This window comes from Symphodus melops (genome assembly GCF_947650265.1).
Source record: "Symphodus melops genome assembly, chromosome: 1".
Lineage (NCBI taxonomy): Eukaryota > Metazoa > Chordata > Actinopteri > Labriformes > Labridae > Symphodus > Symphodus melops.
In genome coordinates, this window is record NC_136691.1 from 826,967 (window position 1) to 847,665 (window position 20,699).

Genomic DNA, 20,699 nt, shown 5'->3' on the forward strand with positions numbered 1-20,699 from the left:
GGATTTAATAAACAACAGCACGTTAGCATCTTCTGGAGGGACGAAGACTCGGAGCTCAGTCTGAGATCTGACAGCGTTAAATTGCTGCTCTGATCTCTTCTGGCGATCTCTTATCAATCAGTGATTGGTGCGGGTCCAGACTCTGGTTCTTCACCTTCAGATGATTCTAGTCTGCCGTGATGCATTCAAGTGCTGATGGGAAAAGTCCTCCGGTAGGATGTCCAAATTGGCTGCTTAACAGTGTCACATTCCTGTTCTTATTCAGCTGGAAAATTAAACCCGGAGGGGGAATGACAAACAAACTGCAGCTCCTCCACTTCGTTATCTGCAGAGAAGACTTTTCCTCCCATCCAATTATTCACGTCTGTTCGTGGTTACGTGCGAGCGGCTCCAAGTGCACGACTCAAAGTTTTCTCAGAGATCTCGCTGGGTTTAAGAAAGCTGCAGGAATGAGCTGAGATCTGATGGATCTGATCTGCTCGCCATTTCACAACACGGACAGATTCATCGGATGGTTTAATCTCTCCAGGTAGAAAAGATCTCTCAGGTACTTTTTGATACTTTGGGTCATTAAAAACTCACGATAACATTTTTTGATAATGTTTGACGGAGTGAGGAATCACATTCAACAAAGAGCCAAGGTCGGATTCGAACCCAAGACTTCTGCGTAAAAAAAAAAGGAGAAATCTACTTCCAGCATGAAGATCTTCCTCGAGGTGAAAACATTCAGACACTCGTCAGGTCTCTCTACGGGAACATTTCATCCCTCCCTCATGGATGAATGTTCCGGGTTTATAGTCCGATGTGTTTCAGCACCTGGCAGCGGATAAGAGCTGCGCTAAACACGCGGCGTGTAAATATCATCCGTCTCACGTTGTTGTGTTCGTACGCCGTCGACAGTCCGATGTAAACACATCGAGGAGGAGTGCGGAGGCCAAACGTGGAAACTCAGCCCAGGCTGGTTTGAACCTTCCAGCGTTAGCGCTGACAAAAGGTGAAGTGTAAACTTAATGCAGCTTTAACAAAGAGACCGGGATTTAAGTCCCTGAGGGGGACTCAGAATGAAAACCAGACCCCCTTTATCAGGTTACATATAACATCAAACAACATGGAGGAGTGTCAGTCATGGTGCAGTTTAGCCGCGATTAGCTAAACTCACAGGAAGCGCTAAAGCTGGTGTGATTGGTGCAGCGCGGGAATCAAACAAACAAAGAAGTGATCTGTCGGAGTTCAAGCCAAGTCTCACGAGAGCCAAAAGGGAAATAACAAGCAAACAAGATGTTATTGGATACTCAGGATCTTTTCCAGCACTAACAGCTGCTGCACATGAAGAAGAAGATTCCTCTGACTGGAGTCTTTGAATCAGACCAATTACCTGAGTCTGTTCTTTTTTAAACCAGGAAGCAAAGATCTAAAGCAGCTTGAAGAAAAACAACTCTCCTTCAGTCTGTGTTGGATTAAGTCTCTCTTTAACCCTCAACCTGAGAAGTGAAGCGTTGTTATCGATGTGTTCGCCCCCCCACGACCCCCCACGACCCCGAACAGGAGGAAGTACACATAATGGATGGACAGATGAGATATTTATTGAATGATTGATAATATCAGAAACTTCAGATTCAGATTTTTGGTTCCAACACTCGAACTACCAAGGCAGCCATTTTGACTGTTTTTAAAATTTGCAACGTCATAACTTGGTTTTAAAAAAAAAACCTACGTACCAATAGGATCCTGACTTTTCCTAAATGTGTGTGTATTTCATTCTAACATTGTTTTATCATTAAAATTTCCAAACACAAATGAGATCTAAAACTATCATAAACAGTCAAACTGACCGCATGCTTTTTACATAGTTCACGATTTGCTACATTTTCCCGCTCTTTTTTCCCGCTCTTTTTCCCGCTCTGTTGTTGTGTTTGTTCTTTATGCTCTGTGAAGCTAAAACCTCGTTATAGTTTCAGTATAATGAAATGGGAGTAATGGAGGCTTTAGCTTCGCTTCAGAGCCTCGATGAGGAAGATTCAGACGGAGGAGCAGACTCAGAGAGTGAATAAATAAAACACTCAAACATTATAGTTTTCATTTAATGTCCTGGTGTATATTTACCTATTCCACCAATTAATTCTTAGATATTTTTATTGATAATTCAAATTATATCTAAATATGTCCAAGCAGTCAAAATGACTGCTAATGGTCGTTCTAGTAGTGTTCAATCAGACGAGAGCGTGGGCTCAACGTGTGTTCGAGACAAAGAGCACGCTCACCTGCTGGGTGGGTCCTCCAGCCACAGCCATGTACGTGACTCGATACAGGTCGACGGGGCCGTCGGGCGCCGTCCAGGTGGCACGGAAGGAGCGGTGGGTAACCTCTGAGGTCACCAGGTTGGTGGGCGCCCCGGTTACCGTCACTTCACCTCCTGAAAGAGGAGACGAGAAGGAGCTGGAATGAGATCTGACACGTCGAGTATTTCACCGCGTGAACCCTGCCGCCACAAATCTGCCTGCGTGCTGCTCTTCTCCTGCGTGCCGTTAATCATCTCTCGATTTCCTCCTCAAACTGATTTACAGCCGAAAACGCAATTCCAACGTCAACGTCCCGTCAGGAGCTTGGATCTGTGTTTGGATGGTCAGAGATAATTAATGGACGCTGTCAGACGGATCTCAGAGTCATCGTCTGTCTTTCTGGACTCATCCGTCTCCAGCGTGAGATTAAAACGACTTTTCAACCACCACGAGTTTCATCTTTTAAAAAGCAGCTGTGCGAGAGGAAGTGTCATTTACTCAGCAGAGTAACTTTCACGGCCTCCAGCGTCTGTAAAAAGCCGACCGAAGGCCCGAAGGTCAGATCCTCTAAATATATGGTTGTCAGTCTTTAAACTCCTGAAATATTCATTTTCCAACCTGACCTCCATCTGCAGGGAGCGCAGAGAAGGTGTAAATCTGACTCAGCGGTATTTAGAGAACGAGCAGAGTTATAGCTGCGAGCGGTCAAACCTCGCTTTGAAACACGAAGACGAGAAAGCACAGGTCGGCTTTTTGGACCCACTTTCCTTTTTTTACTGTCTCGTTCTGCAAACAGAGTTGAAATCAGAAAAAAAAAAGCTCTTATATTAATCACATGAAAAATGTCACACGACTGGGCACCATGTATGATTTTGTCCTCCTGAGCTGGGTTTATTTATTTTTTTATTGTTTTTGTTTTTTTTCTTTTCATTGTAAAAGTCTTTGCATTTGTGAGTAAAGTACAAAATAAATAATTGATCACAAAATCCATTGATGGGGATATAAAAAAAAACCTAGATAGAAACTAGAGGTAAAGGTTGACCAGTCGTCCCCCCCCCTCCCCCCTCGCCCCCCCTCCCCCCTCGCCCCCCTACCTGGACCCTTGACACTGTTGCACAGGTTGTTGGTGAGGTCGTCCACGATGGTCACCAGGAACTGGAAGTCATTGACGTTGTACATGTGGATTTCGTCGGGGTCGGTGGCGATGGACCTCAGCTCGTTCTCGTCAGCGTTCTTCACGCCTGAGAGCAAAAAGCACCGTCAACGAGGAGTTCGTATCATGAACACAGAAACACACAGAGCACATGTACTACAGCGCCGCCCGGTGGACGGGAGGAATCTACGACCTGCAGAGAACGTTGAGCTTTGGTGACAAACACAAGATGAACTTTTTTAAAGCATCTTAATATCACCAGTGGAAGCGTCTCACCGATGGCGTACAGCTCGATGCCGCTGTCCCTCAGGCTCTGTGACTTCATGATGATTTCGTCCTGCGACTTTCCGTCAGTGATGAGGACGCCGATTTTTCGGGAGTCCTCTCGCATGCCCACGTTCGGTTTGAAGTTGTTCTGCAGGATGTAGTTCAGAGCCAGTCCTGCGAGAGAGGATTCAAGCAGCAGGCTGTGAGTGTGTGGGACAGCTGCTAGGCCATCTGCCCCCCCCCTTATCCAACCATTTTAATACAACTCTAACCCATGTAAACAAACACTAACACCTGACATTAAGATTTACAATTATGACTTTTTAAATCGCAGAAAGCTCCGGTACATTCCTCAAAGCAAAAACACCCAAAAATGTTGCTTAAAAAACCCCCCCCCGCTCAGGTTCCACGCAGGAGTTTGGATCACGTCGCCCTGATGTGGACTGAACTGCGTGTTCACTGCACGGTGCATGAACATGAGATCAAATATGACGCCAGAGAGAGCGCTGAGACGATGCAAAAAAAACAAAAAAACTTCAAATCATCCCGCTCCTTTTTAACGACAGAAAACATGAGTGACGATGCAGCGAGACGTTTGGACAAACATGCATGCACAGACTCCGAGCAGCTTCTGGACAGACTGCAGCGGAGAGGCCTCTGTGCGTTGCTGTCCTGTTTACCTGTCATGGTGTTGCCTCCTTTGTACGGCAGGCTTTCGATGGCCTTCATCAGCGACTCTTTGGTTGGGTGGGCGTTCAGGTGCCACTCCGTCTTTGGGTCTCCACTGTACTGAGCCAGACCTGCAGGACGCACGCAGCAAGAGAGGGACCATGAACCAGCAACAACAACAAAAGTCAAACTTAGTAAATTAAAGCTGATTAATTAAATTTACCAATCTGAACTTTGTCCGGGCCGATGTCGAACACGCTGACCATCTGGGCGATGAAGTTGCGGATGGTTTTGAAGTTGATGCGTCCGATGCTCCAGGAGCCGTCGACCAGCAGCACGATGTCGGCCTTGGCCGAGGTCTTACAGCGAGTCTCTGCAGAGAGGAGGAGGAGGGTGAGAAAACACGTGGGCTCAGCTCCAACGTGAAACCGCCAGGGATGAATACGTGTGGTGACGTGAAAGTGAACATATTGTGTGATACAGAAGGAGAGAGAGGAGAAAAAGAGAGGAGGAGGAGGAGGAGGAGGAGGAGGAGGAGGAGGAGGAGGAGGAGGAGAAGCACAACGATCACAAGTGGAAGATGTTTACACAGCAGGATGTTTTACAAACGACACAAACATAATTCACACTCTGAACACAGCTGTCACTTTCTGGATGATCTGTCTTCTCTCTGTGCGTCTCCCAGCACAGCCAGTCCTTTGGTCTCCTCAGAGGCCGCGCCCCCCCTCCCCCCCCCCCTCCTCCTCCAGCAGCAGGCCTGAGCCTCTCTGACACTGTGATATACGAGGCCGGCTGTTTCACAGAGTTACTGCACATTCCTGCTCCGGGGCACCTGCAGAGGAGGGGGGGCTTTTTTTTTTGTCTGGGTCCCTGTGTGCGATTGAAGACAGGTTAGGAGACAATCAGATTATGTTTGTTCTGATTGAGCAGAGACAGAAGCTCAGCGTTCGGATGCTTGGCTCCTCGTCTGTGTGAGGATCGGCGCTGGTTAAAGGACACGCTCGTGTCGCTGTGACGCTCGCTCGTCTAAACACGCGACACAAACACAGACTTCTCTGCAGACCTTTCTGTGTGAGACACTCAGAGGACGAGTGGAGACGCTCCCGTCCTGCAGAAACAGGCTGCAGCTCTGACTTCCTGTTTTTCTTCTTCTTCTATCGTTTCTCGTGTTGTTAACAAGCTGCAACCTAAAGCCAAACTTAGAATCTGAATATGACGATATGTTGAGCTTGTATGTTCGTCAGCTGATGAATCAACATGAGAGCTGAACAGATTCCTTCATGTCGGGGGGGTTTGTTTTAGCCAAATGTTTGAAAAATCTTAAAAGTGTTTCAACACCAGAACTGGACGCACCTCCGATTCATTTTTCACGTTTATTTTTTTTTAATTATTTTTATTATTATTTGGGATTTTGTTCTTCTCAACCTTCAAAATGACTTACATGCCTTTGTTGTTTCATTTTTAATCGAGAATTAAAAAAAAAAAAAGAAGAATCAGATTGATCCATACGCTGACTTCAGTGTCGCTGCTTTCACAGATAAATGTGAATAAAAAGGTGAATCGGGTCTTTGTGAATTAACAGGGTCATGAGTCTAAATCAGAGAATTCAATGACTTCCTATGAAGCACTTTGTTGTTGGAGTAGGACTGAAGAGTGTTGTGACCTTTGAACTTTTCAATCTAGAGTGACGAAGAAACCACGGGCGTCGTCCCGCACGGCCTGCTCTGACCTCCACCTCAGCAGCAGACAGGAAGTCCTCCCCTGCTCGTGACCTCACCTGCTCTTCAGATAACACTGGTTGTGAATTGGCACATGTGAACGCGCTGACTGATCTGAGCATGTGGGTGTCAGACAGTCTGGATAAAGGGTCTAAAATACGAGGCTCCCCGAGCGAACGCTCGATGGAACATCTTGGCCTGTTGGGTGCAGGGCGGGCGAGTCAGCCACCGCGTCTGCTCCGTATTACAGCTGGAATTTCTGCACAGGCCGAGCACCTCCTCCTCCTCCTCCTCCTCCTCCTCCTCCAGGTCTTATGAGAAGCATAACATTTTCCTAACTGCATACATCCCCGCAGCTAATGCTGCTAGATCATAAAGAAAGTCTGTAATTGCAAGCAGAGCCTCTTTTCCACGCTTTGAATAACATTTAAAAAAAAAAAAGAAAGAGGAAGAACGGAGCGTTTGATGAGTGGAGAGACATTTGGTCTGCAGACTCTGAGATCAATAAGAAGATGGATGTTTGAGGCGATATCTTTAAAAGGCCCACACGTTGTTTGGTGGTTACAAACACAAGTACGCAGCATGTGAGGTGAACGCGTGTGTGCTAATTCATAAGTGTAAGTGTCAACGCTCTCTCTCTCCTGATGAGATATGAGCGAGACAACGGAGCCAAGACGTCCAGAATCAATCAAACTAATCAGCACCAGACTGACGCTGATATTAAGTCCCCCTCGACAACTAATAAGTCATCGTCCTGGCACCTGGAAGTCAGAGCTGTGGCGTTCTGAAACGACCCGGAGCGGAGAGTGTCTGGTCTGCAGGCCTGACGCCGATCATGTGAGTGTGAAGAGTTCTCGGCTTTACCAGAGGGATCGATAGGAGGCGGCTCAGGACTGTCCATGAGGGTGGTGTTCTCCTCTCCGGCCAGGGGCAAGCTCTCCCCCCCCTCAAACATCCCAAACACAGACACAGTGTACTTAGTTCCTGCCCTGCGAGCAAAACAAACAAACACACATCAGTTCTTTGTGATCTCACAGTGAAATGACACATTCAGAACTGAAGGGATCGTGAAGGCGTCCATACCTTCAAAAAAAACAACAAACCTTCAAAGGACAGTAAGAAATGTCTCTTTATCTTTTTTTTTTTTTTTTTTTTTTCAAAATTAGGAACCTCTAATTGAAAAATGTCCCAAAATGAGTCAGAGCAGAAAGCATGAGTGTGCTGCAGCTGGAAAAACAGTCGGACGTGTATTTATGGAAAACAGCTGGAAAAACAGGAATACTTTATTAGCTGAAGGATTTATTTAAGTCTTTATTATAATATGTGATATATATATAATTATATATTACAGAGTTTAGATCAGACACATTCAGAAAGGTGCAAATGATGAACTAAAGTAAACTGAGTGGTTTCAGATTTCAGGGTTTTTGCAGAAAAAGGTTTCTGGCTGGTTGACTCCACGTTCATGTAGTTAGGATGGTTCTTTGGGTGTTTCTGATTGGTTGATGGTTCTTTGGGTGTTTCTGATTGGTTGATGGTTCTTTGGGTGTTTATGATTGGTTGGTGGTTCTTTGGGTGTTTCTGATTGGTTGGTGGTTCTTTGGGTGTTTCTGATTGGTTGGTGGTTCTTTGGGTGTTTCTGATTGGTTGATGGTTCTTTGGGTGTTTCTGATTGGTTGGTGGTTCTTTGGGTGTTTCTGATTGGTTGATGGTTCTTTGGGTGTTTCTGATTGGTTGGTGGTTCTTTGGGTGTTTCTGATTGGTTGGTGGTTCTTTGAGTGTTTCTGATTGGTTGGTGGTTCTTTGAGTGTTTCTGATTGGTTGGTGGTTCTTTGGATGTTTCTGATTGGTTGGTGGTTCTTTGAGTGTTTCTGATTGGTTGGTGGTTCTTTGAGTGTTTCTGATTGGTTAATGATTCTTTGGGTGTTTTGATTGGTTGGTGGTTCTTTGAGTGTTTCTGATTGGTTAATGATTCTTTGGGTGTTTCTGATTGGTTGGTGGTTCTTTGGGTGTCTCTGATTGGTTGATGATTCTTTGGGTGTTTTGATTGGTTGGTGGTTCTTTGGGTGTTTCTGATTGGTTGGTGGTTCTTTGGGTGTTTCTGATTGGTTGATGGTTCTTTGGGTGTTTCTGATTGGTTGGTGGTTCTTTGGGTGTTTCTGATTGGTTGGTGGTTCTTTGGGTGTTTCTGATTGGTTGGTGGTTCTTTGAGTGTTTCTGGTTGGTTGATGGTTCTTTGGGTCTTTCTGATTGGTTGATGATTCTTTGGGTGTTTTGATTGGTTGGTGGTTCTTTGGGTGTTTCTGATTGGTTGATGGTTCTTTGGGTGTTTTGATTGGTTGGTGGTTCTTTGGTGTTTCTGATTGGTTGATGGTTCTTTGGGTGTTTATGATTGGTTGTTATGTTTCTAGTAATGTTTGAAGAAGGTAATGAAACAGTAGCTTTGGACTTGCACTAAAAGAGAGTGAGGGCCTACACATGCAGTGATTGGGGTTCAGTTGTCTTGCTCAAGGGCACTTCAGTAGTTCTCAGGAAGTGAAATGATGCCTTTTCTGCAACCAGACCAATTTTTCCAGACTTGGGTTGGGAGGGCTGCTGATTCAAGTCCTGGTGTTACCTGACCCAGCAACCCTCTGGTTCCCAACCCAAGACCCTACAGACTGCACTGATGCAGCTAGAGGGGGGGGGGGTGATCCATGTTGGATGTTTTAGGAAGGCAGGCATGCATTTCCATCGACTGAAGTTTGTTCAAGCATCGAGATACGCATGCTGATAGAAGTGTCCACTTGAGGATGACTCCACATAACAAGGAATCCCCTTTAGAGTCCCGTGTTAAAAAGTCAATACTTAAATATTAAAGAACTCCAGACGCTTACCTGAGTTCCTCCAGAACGACTGTGTTGTCGTACGGACCGACCTGGAGCTCCCCCAGGTCGACATCATTTCCACTGGGGTGAAAGGTAACTTTGTAGCCCCTAACATCTCCAGGCGCTGGATCCCAGGTCACTCTGAAACTGGTCTTGGTGGGCTCTGAGGTCTGGAGGTTTCTGGGAGCCTTGTATGGTGACACTGAAATAAAAAAAAAAAACCAGACCAGAACTTTAAAACAAACTTGTGCAGCATGAAGCGTAAACACATCTCTAACTGTTAGCAAAGGTTTGGGGATCAGCCACACCACATTGAAGCCACTTTCTCATTAGTCCATAATACAAAACCTTGAACCTGGTGTGATTGGTTAAATAGCCCCGTGTCATGCTGTGTGTTAGTAATGGTAGCTCGTGATTTAGCATGTGGCTAACTGTGATTTCAGCGTCCTCCTTTTTCGCTGAGGCAGCTAAAGTGTGACAAAATATTCACCTAAAAAAAGAAGAAGAGCGCTTTAACCTTTAAATCAGTCACAAAATATTGTTTTTGGTGGAACAGTGGAAACAAATCTACAACTTGGATGATGGAGTCCCGTTTGTTTCCAAGGCTGTATGACGTGTTAACACTGCTATTAAAACAAGTGACAACATTGTCAAACAAGCCAGTTTCATCAAATTCTTTTTTTGAATGCTGACAAATACCAAGAGTCGAGCGAAATAACATTCAAGCCAAACACGAAGCGATGTGATTGGAGCAAAACTTTCCACCTATAAGGCCAATTTAGCCGCGACTTAAGTCTTTGCCAGCGAAATGATTGGACGTTGCAAGATGTCCTCTCAAAATGAGAAAAGATAATCGAACATTCACACAGTCCAAATGCATGAAGGGTTATCTTAAGTTCAAAGACATTTATATCCCGACACGTCGCCCCAAACAGGAACCTTTCAAGGTCAACCTTCAAGGTCAACCTTCAAGGTCAACCAACCTGAGGGCCTTTTTTTTAGAGGATGTGTGAAACAGACTGAAAGACCGGACTCCAAACTACTAACTCAACCAACACAGGAAGAACTTAAAACAACATGTCTCTCAGTCGCAGACTGCACCACCTCGTGTTCAGATGTTTGACCTCGGGTGAAAAGCTCTGGGGTGAGATGGACATGTTTCTGCAGTGTCTGTCAGAGGGTTGAATTATGGACCAACGTACGTGTCGTTCCTACTCCTTGCCTTGCTTTTCCTTCCCCGCGCTTGTAGATGGGGTAAACGGAGACGTCGTAGCTTGTCATTGGCTGCAGGCGCTTCATGACGGTGGAGGTGACCGTCCCAGGGATCCTGAGGATCACCTCTTTCCCTCCACCAACGGGAGCATACTTCAGCCGGTAGTTCACCACCTTGCCTGGCGCCGGCGTCCATGTGACCTTCATGGTTCGCTCAGTCTCGTCCGACACGGTCAATTTTTTACCAGCAGCAGAGACTGAAAAAACACAAAGATTTGTATTGTTTAAAACATGCAGAAGAATGGACTTATTATTTACCCTTACTTCACAGCTACACATGTCGGCATTGTTCATCCACACCCGAAAAAAACAAAACAACTTTTTCCACTTCATCTTCAAGGCCAAGTGTGGTTTCCCTTAATATCATGTTGTAGTCATAAATACATGCTTACATGTTGAGTAATATCATCAGCTGAAACCAAAAATGAAGAACATGAATTCGGCCTTTACCCAGAAGAGATCAAAAACACGAACCACACTTTTCCTTTTCCCCAGAAACAATCGAACCCTTAAAAAAGGGAAACTGATTTCATTCCTGCGATGCTGCAGATGATTAAATATCGTACGCTTGTAATGATCCCGAGGAGGGTTTTTCAGACTACTTGATTTGACTCTGGAGATTTATTTTTTTATAAAACACATGGCGTCCAACTTCTCCTTGTGTTGATGGATCTGAACAAATACATGAAGCTGGAGATGGAAGTCTGCAGCGGGGGAACAATAAGTACTAAAAGCTGTTAGTTTATCTTCAGCTTGTTTTGTTTTTGGGGTGTTTTAGTGGAGGGTGGTGGTGGGGGGGGGGTTGTTTGCATTGGTTTGATTTTCCCTGTGTGCATATAGAGCGAGGAATCTGTTGACATTTTAACTGTGTGCTTTGTCTGCGTCGCAGCTCACGTTGCATCACTCACAGAACACACACGACGGAACAATAAATAGTCTCCTCGGTCTTCTTCAGTTGAGTCGCTTTACTCCTCATGACAGTATTTTAGCTGAGTACCTTCACTGCTCCCACCGTCTACAAGGCGAAACCCTTGTCGGAGGACGCCAACTGTATGGTTACACAAGCGTTTGATCCTGCGCTAACAGGAAGTCGACTTTGGCTCTTTTTCTTCTGAGCTCATAATCCAAACAAGTCTTTTCATCTGCCGTTTGTGTTACTGTGACGGGACAGTGAACGCTTCCCTCACTGGGTTCATGACCTGGCCACACAACGGTCAAACACCTGGAGCGAGCCGTCACAGCATGCACAGCTCATACTATTCTCCTCCTGTCTCAAATCATGATGTACGTGTGAATCGCATTAGAGGATGTCTCCAGAGTACGGCTGAACGATTTATCGTTTTCTGATCAGAAATGATCGCCAAAGCGGTGCTCCTTCTGACTGATCCAGGAGCTGTTGTGTCTACTAACCACCCCTGCCAAGCTCACCAATCAGAAGCAGCTAGCTGCTCGTGGACAGCTAACGCTAACCAATCAGAAAAGCCTGCTCCACATGCTCCAATGGCTTCAGACAAGACGCGGAGTTCAGGGATTTAACAAACTCCCGGTCATTTGGGAGTTTTTCTGGTTTGAGGCCGTACGCTGCAAAACCTGTCGTGCTAAAGTTGCGACGTCCAACGTATAAAAAATTTATACCAACACTTGAAAAATGCATGAGGAGTGCATGACGAAAAAGTCCGGGTAAAAATCGCTAAAATCGTCCAGCCTTACTCCGGAGCACATGCAGTGATTTGTCTCCATCATCGTCTTACCGTCAGTAGTTTCCTGTCCCGTGAGCGGCTCGCTGTCTTTGTGACCGTAGGCGGCGACCACAGACACTTGGTAGAGCGTCTCAGGAGTGAGTCCGTCCAGCACGGTGTCGGTCACGTCTCCCGGGACGGTTTTGTCTCCGGCCTCCTCAGAGAACAGAGACTTCCATCGCACCCGGTACATCTTCACATTCCCAGGCGCCGCCGTCCAGGACACGGCGAAGCTCGAGTCGGTCACGTCGCTGGTGACCAGGTTAGTGGGCGGGCCTCCCTCTGAAATAAAGTCAAGCAAATGAACGTTTAGTTTATGTAGTTTTATGAATATGTAACGTGAGGGTCCGATATATGGATTATTATTATTATACAGCACTTTTACTTTTCTCCACAAGCTAGCTAACAACCACAAACGCATCCCCCGTTACCCATCACATGACCCGTCCTTAGCCAATCAGAGGCAAAGGATGATTAAACAGTATTTTAAAGTTCGACTTAAATGAATGAATCAACTGAAATATATAAATGTGCTTCACTTTGAAATCTTACAAATGTGTTTTAAATGTAGCTTCGATGCGCGTTAAACTGATTGGTCAGATTTTGGAGCAGAATCGGCTCACAGATGTTTCAGCTCATCTGTGAGCTGTGAGAACAGGAAGTCAAGTTGCTCTTATGTTCCCTCCAGTGTCTGTCAGGTTCAGTTTTTAAAATCCATCTTCCCTTCAAACAAATGGACCTTTTTGCATGTTCTGGCAAAGTGGAAACTATTACAAGGCCACAGAACGGACAGAAGAACTGAACGACTAACCGCGGCTTCTTTTTTTTTTGTGTGTGCACTGACTCTTTTGTTCTTGTTGTTGGTCGTTTCTGCTTCATTAAAAAAAAGTGCAGAGCGTGTGAGGCTGGAGACACGCGAGAGGAAAAACAGAGTCGTGTTCTCGCATCGCGTCATCACATCAGTGGTGCCCTCTGGTGGCGTCTGATCAACAGCTGCACACTTAAAAGCAGATCATCTGAAATGACGACTTTTTCTCCCCTTAGCTTCTTGTTGATTTATATCTTTGTCCTCACATTTGCAGGGAGTGCACGTTTTTAAATTGAGTCTTCCTTTGTTTTGTTTGAGGTTTATTTTTGGGCACTTTATTGGAGAGATAGGACATCGGATAGAACTCAGGGGGAGTGAGAGATCAGGGAGTGACTACGGGAGAGGAGCCACAGGGGGGATTTTGAACCTGAGTGCAGGACTGCACCCTCCATACATGGGTACGTGCACTAACCAACTCGAGTCCTTCACTGATACTCGTTGGTGAGTTTGAAGGAAAGGAAACACTCGATCATTCTCTCGCCATGTTTCCTGTTTAGTCCCACAAATGTTTGTTTTTTTTCTAACTTGGAGTTTGTCTGGATCTGACTCCACGTCTGACGGCTCAAAATGTGATGCCTCGTCCGACGACTTCTGAGAAGTTTTGCCTCGTCCGTGTTTGTCTGAGATGAAGCTCAGGGTCAAAATGACCTCATGGAAGACTTGGTAAAGTTATAAATATAAAATCCAAAAGGGCAAAAAGGAGAGAAGGGAATGTGCTTCCACATTTCCTGTGAAGTTGTGAGAGCTTCTTCATCTGAATGTTTGCTGATGTGACTTTAGCTACATGGAGTTGTTGTGTCTGTGCGTTCATGACGCCCGGAGGATGTTGTCTCAGAGTTTTGGTGACTCACTGGTGTTTTTCATAACCACGTTTTTAACTTGTTAAACATCCAAGCTTCAAACATGGCCACCAAGGCAGCACTTCAGCGTCTCTCTGACCCGGCAGTTTGAACAATATTAAACAGAAACAGCAAAGATACCGATTATTGCCAACCTCCTGTAATCAACACAGTTTTTCTCCAGTCGGACCCCGAAGTGAAAACACAGACGGGGCCACCGTGAAACCTGCACACCATCACACTTGGAATCCATTTTGCACCGACACCTAAGGCCCAGTGAGATCCTTCTCTAAGGCAGAGGCTAAGCCTACACGGGTCCTGAACCTAAAACCCAGGTAGATCCGAGATCCAAACTAAGGTAGGGCCACCATGGCCCCTGTTGACAGACCCACTTGGAACCCAAATCTTGCATTCTACGTCCGTATGGGGTCCATATGGACCTGCAGGCCGAGGAGACTTCCTCTATTATTTGTTTGTGACATTGAATGTTTTTTAGTCTTTGGAAGTTTCAGGAACATCCTGAAGGCTCTGCCTCAGCTTCCTGTTCCTCTCTGCGTTGGTCAGCACTCAGGTGAAACAACAAGACACAGCTGTGCCCTGTTCACAAACATCCAGCTGGAGCACACCTCCGAGACTTTTCCCTGTCAAAACATTTGGCAAACATAAGAGGCTGTAATTAAGTTAACCAATTACCTCCCACAAAAATGTGAGCATTGTTGAAGCTCATGAAACTGTGAAGTATGATAAACACAAACACAGCGTTACTGTTTTTCACTGATTTCCACGCACTCGTCTGAACTTCCTGAGGACTCGAGAACATCGGAAACCAAAGTCCTGACGGATCTGTTTGAGCAAATCGACTTCCTGCCACCACAACGACACATATCTTCACTTTTCTTTACAGGCAGAGCACGAAGGTTCGAATGTCTGCTAAGCTAGTTTTTAGGGGGGGGGGGGGGGGGGGGGGGGAGAAGAACGTGGCGTTCACAGTTTCTCCTGAGAAAAAGGATCCGGAGTTTTTCAGGAGGTTTCTGCTCTTGTGAAGCAGCTTTAGTGATGGAAGAATTTAGAGGAGGTGACAGCGCAGCGTTGGAAAGACCAAAAAGCCAATTTTCCAAAATGTGACAGTTAATGAAACAAAATCACATCCAGCTACATAATTAAGAAAGTGAGCCAGATAATATATCACAGCAGATGCAGATCTTATGGGGGGGGGGGGGGGGGGGGGGGGGGGGGGGCTTGGCTCGTGCTTCCAGATGGAAAAAAAATGTTTTTGGACGCTTCAGTGAAGAACAATTCTCAGCTCACGCTCACGAAGGCCAGAAGAAAAAAAAAAACACAACAGGCTGTTCTTATTAGCTGTTCCTACTTATACCTATGAAGACTAATGCAATGCAGTTAGAATCGAACCCATAACATTAGGAACCGATTAGGACTTATCTGCATCACAATTAGACAATTAGAGTCCCAGCTCCAGGCGTCCACAACGTGTGGAAAGATGGATTAGGACGCTTTTCGGAATTACGATTGCACAACAACTGGATTACACGTCGGAGACCAGGCGTCCCATGTGAAGAGGCCAAATCCAAAATGTGGGGAAATAAAAAAGTTGAGTACCCACACCACAATATATGACCTAAACATAAATTGTGTTATGCTACATCTGTAATGGTTGACATGATCACCCTAATTAGGTCAAGTTTCACTCTATTGTCTTCAACACTTAATGCTAATCTGCTCCTCAATAGTTGGGTACTCAATGATAATCACCCTAATCACTCCTGGTTTCAGGTTATTGTCTAGGACACGTAATGCTAATCACTGCTCCTTTATGTTGGTGAGCCAATTTACATTCCTGCATTGACTGTTTAATGACTGTACTCACACCTCTGGCACTACCTCAAAGACTTCTGGACATGCACATGTAGCTAGATTCTGCTTTCTCAGCCTGGTTTGTGGTTATAAAATGGGCACAGCAGACACAGGCGTTACAGCAGGTGCTCCAGAGAGGTGACCGGGCAGCTTGTCCTGAAGCATCTTAAACTCAAGCTGCTCTTTGAAGCTCTCTCTCTGACGAGGCTTCAGCCTAGACAGGCTGCTTTTCATTTGAGTTGAGAAAACTCCACTCCAGCTTCTTGCAGAATTGCTTCATTTTAATGGTGTGTTTTGTTTCACTCAGTCGCCGTCACCCAGTCTTCACCACACAGACGCCACTGCAGCCGCCATTAGCAGGGAGCTGGGAGCTCTCCACGGCTGCAGTGCCACTTCTCATCTGCTCTGTCTCTCTCAAAGCGACAAGAGGAATATTCAGACTTTTGGAAATGAAAGCCACAGACAGCCATCAGATGGAGAGTGGAATATCTGGCTCTCCTCGAGACCTTTATATCCACAAACCAAGTCTGAGGAAAACCACAGGTCATGACATGCCATTTCCACTGGTCTGCATGTCTTTCTTTTACACATCCGTTCCCATCATCCGTCCATCGATTTATTTCTATTCAAATCACACAAACGGACGATGAAACTTGGGTTGACTTAGAAAAACGTTCATTTCTGAAACGCTCATTGTGAGTTATGAAAATAAGGATGTCTCACTCCAAATCAAATCTGTCTCCAAACCCCCCAATGATGAGAAAAGTCCATCCTCTCCATCTTCTGCCTGCTCCACTTTTCCCTTCATGACATCACAAAGGGCAGTAGCCCCTCCCCCAGGTGGGTGACACTCCCACAGCTAGGTGTTTGTTCTGCCCTCTGAGTCTGCCTTCTCACCGTAAACAATAGGACATGGAGCCAGAAAGCCGCGAGTACACCCGAGCCCTTCCAGAGAGGGGGCGTGGTCAGACACAGCTCATTTACATATTTAAAGCTACAGACACAGAAACAGCCTGTTCTGAGCAGGGCTGAAATAGAGGGGTTTATAGACATGATCAAATACAGGATCAGAGTGGATTTACAACAACAACCTCACCTGCAGTACACTCAGATGCATTATGATAAACAACATGCAGCTAATTAGCATAAAGGGGCATGTTAGCGACATGTTAGCATGTTCACCAGCAGTTTTATTGGTGTGCGAGTTTAACTTTAGCTCAAAGGGTTCAAAAGAAAAACCTTCAACGTTCTCAGATGCTTTTAAAGATCAGCTGTGACTTCTGTGACTGTTCTTGTGTTCTCACTTCTCTCAGAGTGTTTTAAGCTTTTTTTCCATCCCCATCCCAGCGTCATATTAGTTCTGGTTCATGTCCAGACTTTTGGGATGTTTCCAGATTGTGTTTTAAGAGAAAACGACTCTGTGACAAAAAGCAGCTGCAGGGCCTTTTGCTATCGGCTGTGGACAGCTTTAAAACAAACTGGGCTAGACTCTCCATATTTCAACATATTCTGGGATTTACTGGCGTGGTTTAATCACGTGTTAAAATGGAGAACTTGCTGGATGTATCTTTAGGTTTTTGATGGTTTCCATTTATCACAGGAAACACGAGAACTTGCTGGATTTGGCATGGAGATTTGTTTTCCATTTCATCTCTCATGTGGTCGTAAATGGAGCTTAAGTCAGCTCTTACTGTAAAATCAGAGTTTAGACAACAGGACTGAGTGAGCGCGCTTGTTTTAATGTGGGTACAGTATCTGTGCAGCGAGTCAGTTTAGCCCCACGTCAGGGAAATAAAGGTAATGAAGAACTTCCTGCCAGCTGCTTCTGATGTGGTCCAGCACCAGGGATGTCTGGGGAGCCTTAGCAACACGCTAAAACACACCGTGAACTCAACACAACAGAAGTAAATCCACCGCACTGAACCAGTGCTAACCTGGAGTGCAGAAGAGAAAAAAAACAACAACTGCACTGTGAGCACGATGTGGGCGCCGTGCAGGCCGACACAGACGGCCTGCGGACGGCGGCGCTGAATTCCAGGCAAGCCCTTACAGGGCGGGAAAAAATGCAAAGAAAGGCCGAGGATTAAAGAGGAAAGCGAAAGGAAAGGCATAAATATAAGAGGAGTGAAGAGGGGAGGGGATGAAGGTGAAGGAGTCGACTGAGATGAGTCAGTCCTCCCAGCTCCTCCTCACCTTCCAGCCCTGCGCTCAGCTGGCTTACATTCCTGTCCGGTCTTGCTGCGTCTCATCTCACCTCTCAGTCTGGCTGCCTGCTGTGTCCACTGTTGCTTTTACAGCTACAGCTCAACCGACTGAGCGAGAGCTGCTTCACTACGTCCAGGCTGCACAGGTTCACATGATACAGGCTCTCTTATATTTACAGAATGACATGCATTGATTTTTGTCACATCGTAAAAACAGAAACTTTGACTCCCAAAGGTCCGACATGAGTTGCAGCAGTTACATGATTTGACTCTGCACGGAGCGTCTGCACGCACGCTCACGTTTCTGTGCCCTGGTGAAACCAGAAAGTCCTCAGACTCAGAAACAGCTGAAAGCTCCCGATTATTAATTCCCTCTTTCAATATCAATGAATCATAAATACACTGAATGTTGCAGCTTACAGCCCTTAATCAGAGGAAACCAACGATTCCAAGAGGGGGAAAATATCTTCTGTGAAAATGTCTAAAATCCAAGAGAAGGGTGATGAGAGGAAATCAATAAATCAGTCAACTCATCGGACACATCCCAAACTGAACCGGCATCAGATTCACATCGGTGTACATTCATAGTGCGCCTGTTTAAGATCTTCTCCTGTGAACACTCGCTGCCTCATGTGCAGCCTTGGTTTGTGTCTGACCTGCTGCTCCTCCTGCACGTCACTCCCACACTCTCTCTCTCTCTCCCCACTTCCTACTCTGTCCACTGTCGTGTCCTGAACTCAATCTGAAGAGAAAGAGACCAAAGCCTCCAGATGACCAACAAATAAAGAATCCAAGGAGGAACAACAGCCCTCTGGTCCTCCTCTCCCCTCTTCTTCTTCTGTTTATTATTCCTCTCCTGTTATAATAAGCATCTGAAGCCCCCCCCCCTTCCCCCTTCCCCGGGGGGACTGAGAGTCGGACCTCTCCGAACCTTTCTGCCACAGCTAAAGAGAGCCGAGCTGAAACACAGACTTTTATTCGTGTTTGTTTTAAAGGCCCGTCGGATCATTTGGTCGTCTGCCAGCGTTTAGTCACAGCAATTAAAGTGAAACCTCAAACACCGGCCGAGCCTATTGAAGTATACAGCCGTAATAAAAACAGAGTAATAGTTTAATCTGGGAGACGTGTGGGTCCCAGCTGCAGGCCAGAACTGACACAGAGAGGAAGTCGACCTGACGAGTGAACATTAGAACCGAGGCTTTAAGGTGCTTTTAAACATTCAGCTTCTCAACACTTTTTCTTTCCACTAGTTGAAAAACTTTAAATGCTTTTAACATGCACTGGGTTACCTTCTAGCGTGGCGCCTCGTCCTTCCAAGGCGTCGCCCAGGCCCGACTGGTAGCGCGCGCTGACGAAGATGTCGTACTGGGTGCCGGGCTGCAGGTTCTTCAGGACGCCGGCCGTGTTGTCGCCCTTCACAGACACTTCCTTCCTGGGGCCACCAGCAGACGCTCGGTAAGCCACGCGGTACTGCAGCACATCGCCCGGGGCCGGCTCCCAGGAGACCTTCATGGAGGACGTGGTCTCGTTGAAAACCCTCAGGTTACGAGGGGAACCCCGGACTGCCAAGGTGAGAAGCAAAGTCAGAAAGTGAAACCATTATCCCAAAACAGGAGAGTGTTTGTTTTCTTATGATCATCCAACATCAACATGACGAGCGTGATCTTTTTATTTAAATGAGCAGAACAAACTTGTTTCTATGCCGCATTTTTTCTTAAACCTTTAAACCCTAAAAAAACGCAGCCAAAGTGAAACACATCTAGAACATCATCTTCTGAAAAAACGCCAAAAAATATACTTGTCATTTTTCCTGGTGTCGTATTTGAACATTGTCTTGGTTGTGTTTCACCTTCGGGGGGGGGGGGGGTCATTTAGATCTCCTGGGGTGCCAGGAGCCGAGTGGTGAGTGTGCTCCCTTCATGTACAGAAGGGTCCATGGACCTGTAAGCTAGCTGCCTGCATGTTATTCCCCACGCTCTCTGACTCCATCCGTCTGCTGTGCATGTGCGTCTGCTCAGCGTGGATCTAAACACAGCAGGAACCCGGTCTGACGAGTCCTCGAGCGGGACCATGAACTCTCTGTTCGCCTCGGGAGAGTCTGAAGTCCTTCAAACCGTTCTCACAGTTTGAGTAATTCTCTGACTCACTCGTCCTACTTAGCTCCCCGCTAACGTCCTGACTCTTACTGTCAACTCTTTTACTGTCGTCTCTGTCCCGCTGTGATGTTTTCCGACAGAGTGATGAAAATGGAACAAAATGTAAATGAAATGAACTCAGAAGTGAAGAAATGATCTCAGTGTCGGCTGGAACTGGGTTTTTTTAACACAAGCTGCAAGTAAAAAAGGGGGGTGGGGGGGGGGCACTGCTGCTTAACCCTCACACAGTCATAGTTTTCAGATAAAGTCATTAACAGGTAAACTATCTAAACACTGTGGAGAAGAGAAAACACATCTTCCATCTTTAGAGCCAGCTGGCGGCTTCCTGAGTTTCATCCTTTTTATAAACCGTCGAAAAAAAAAAAAACACGGGAAAAATCCAGCTCCGCTGACAAGCAGCTGGAGGAACCAGGAGGTGCACGGTACTCTCAGACACGCTCAGAAATGCTGTTACCATGGACCGGAATATAAAGTGTTTATTTCCAGTAGCTACGCAATCCCCTCCCTAACATCCCGACTAATGATCAACAAGTTTCAGGACTTCTCTAACTCCCACAAGAAAAACCTCCGGATCCTTCCTGAGTGCATCTTGACCCAGCTGTCACCTTTTCCCCTCCTTTCTGTGCTTCTGTCTGCTTTTCATTCCTTTCCCCTGGAAACGGCCGAACAGGTCAGACGAGCAGCTCGATGGGTGGCAGGTTGCACCAACACTGCATTTTCCACATGGGGGGGGTCAAAGTTCAGCGGACTCCTGGAACTCCCCGGCAAGTTTGGAGTGAACGCAATCGCCAAGTGG

At 46.1% G+C, this 20,699-nt stretch overlaps 1 protein-coding gene across 1 annotated transcript in view; it reads right to left on the minus strand.

Annotated features, from left to right (window-relative positions):
- LOC306835603 (collagen alpha-1(XII) chain-like) overlaps window positions 1-20,699 on the minus strand; it is an 86,335-nt gene that overhangs the window by 49,156 nt on the left and 16,480 nt on the right. The window contains 10 exon segments of the mRNA XM_079362246.1: window positions 2,262-2,413; window positions 3,374-3,520; window positions 3,709-3,873; window positions 4,380-4,499; window positions 4,592-4,741; window positions 6,951-7,075; window positions 8,963-9,155; window positions 10,156-10,422; window positions 11,977-12,246; window positions 19,037-19,309. Coding sequence (XP_079218372.1) covers window positions 2,262-2,413; window positions 3,374-3,520; window positions 3,709-3,873; window positions 4,380-4,499; window positions 4,592-4,741; window positions 6,951-7,075; window positions 8,963-9,155; window positions 10,156-10,422; window positions 11,977-12,246; window positions 19,037-19,309 — 1,862 coding nt within the window.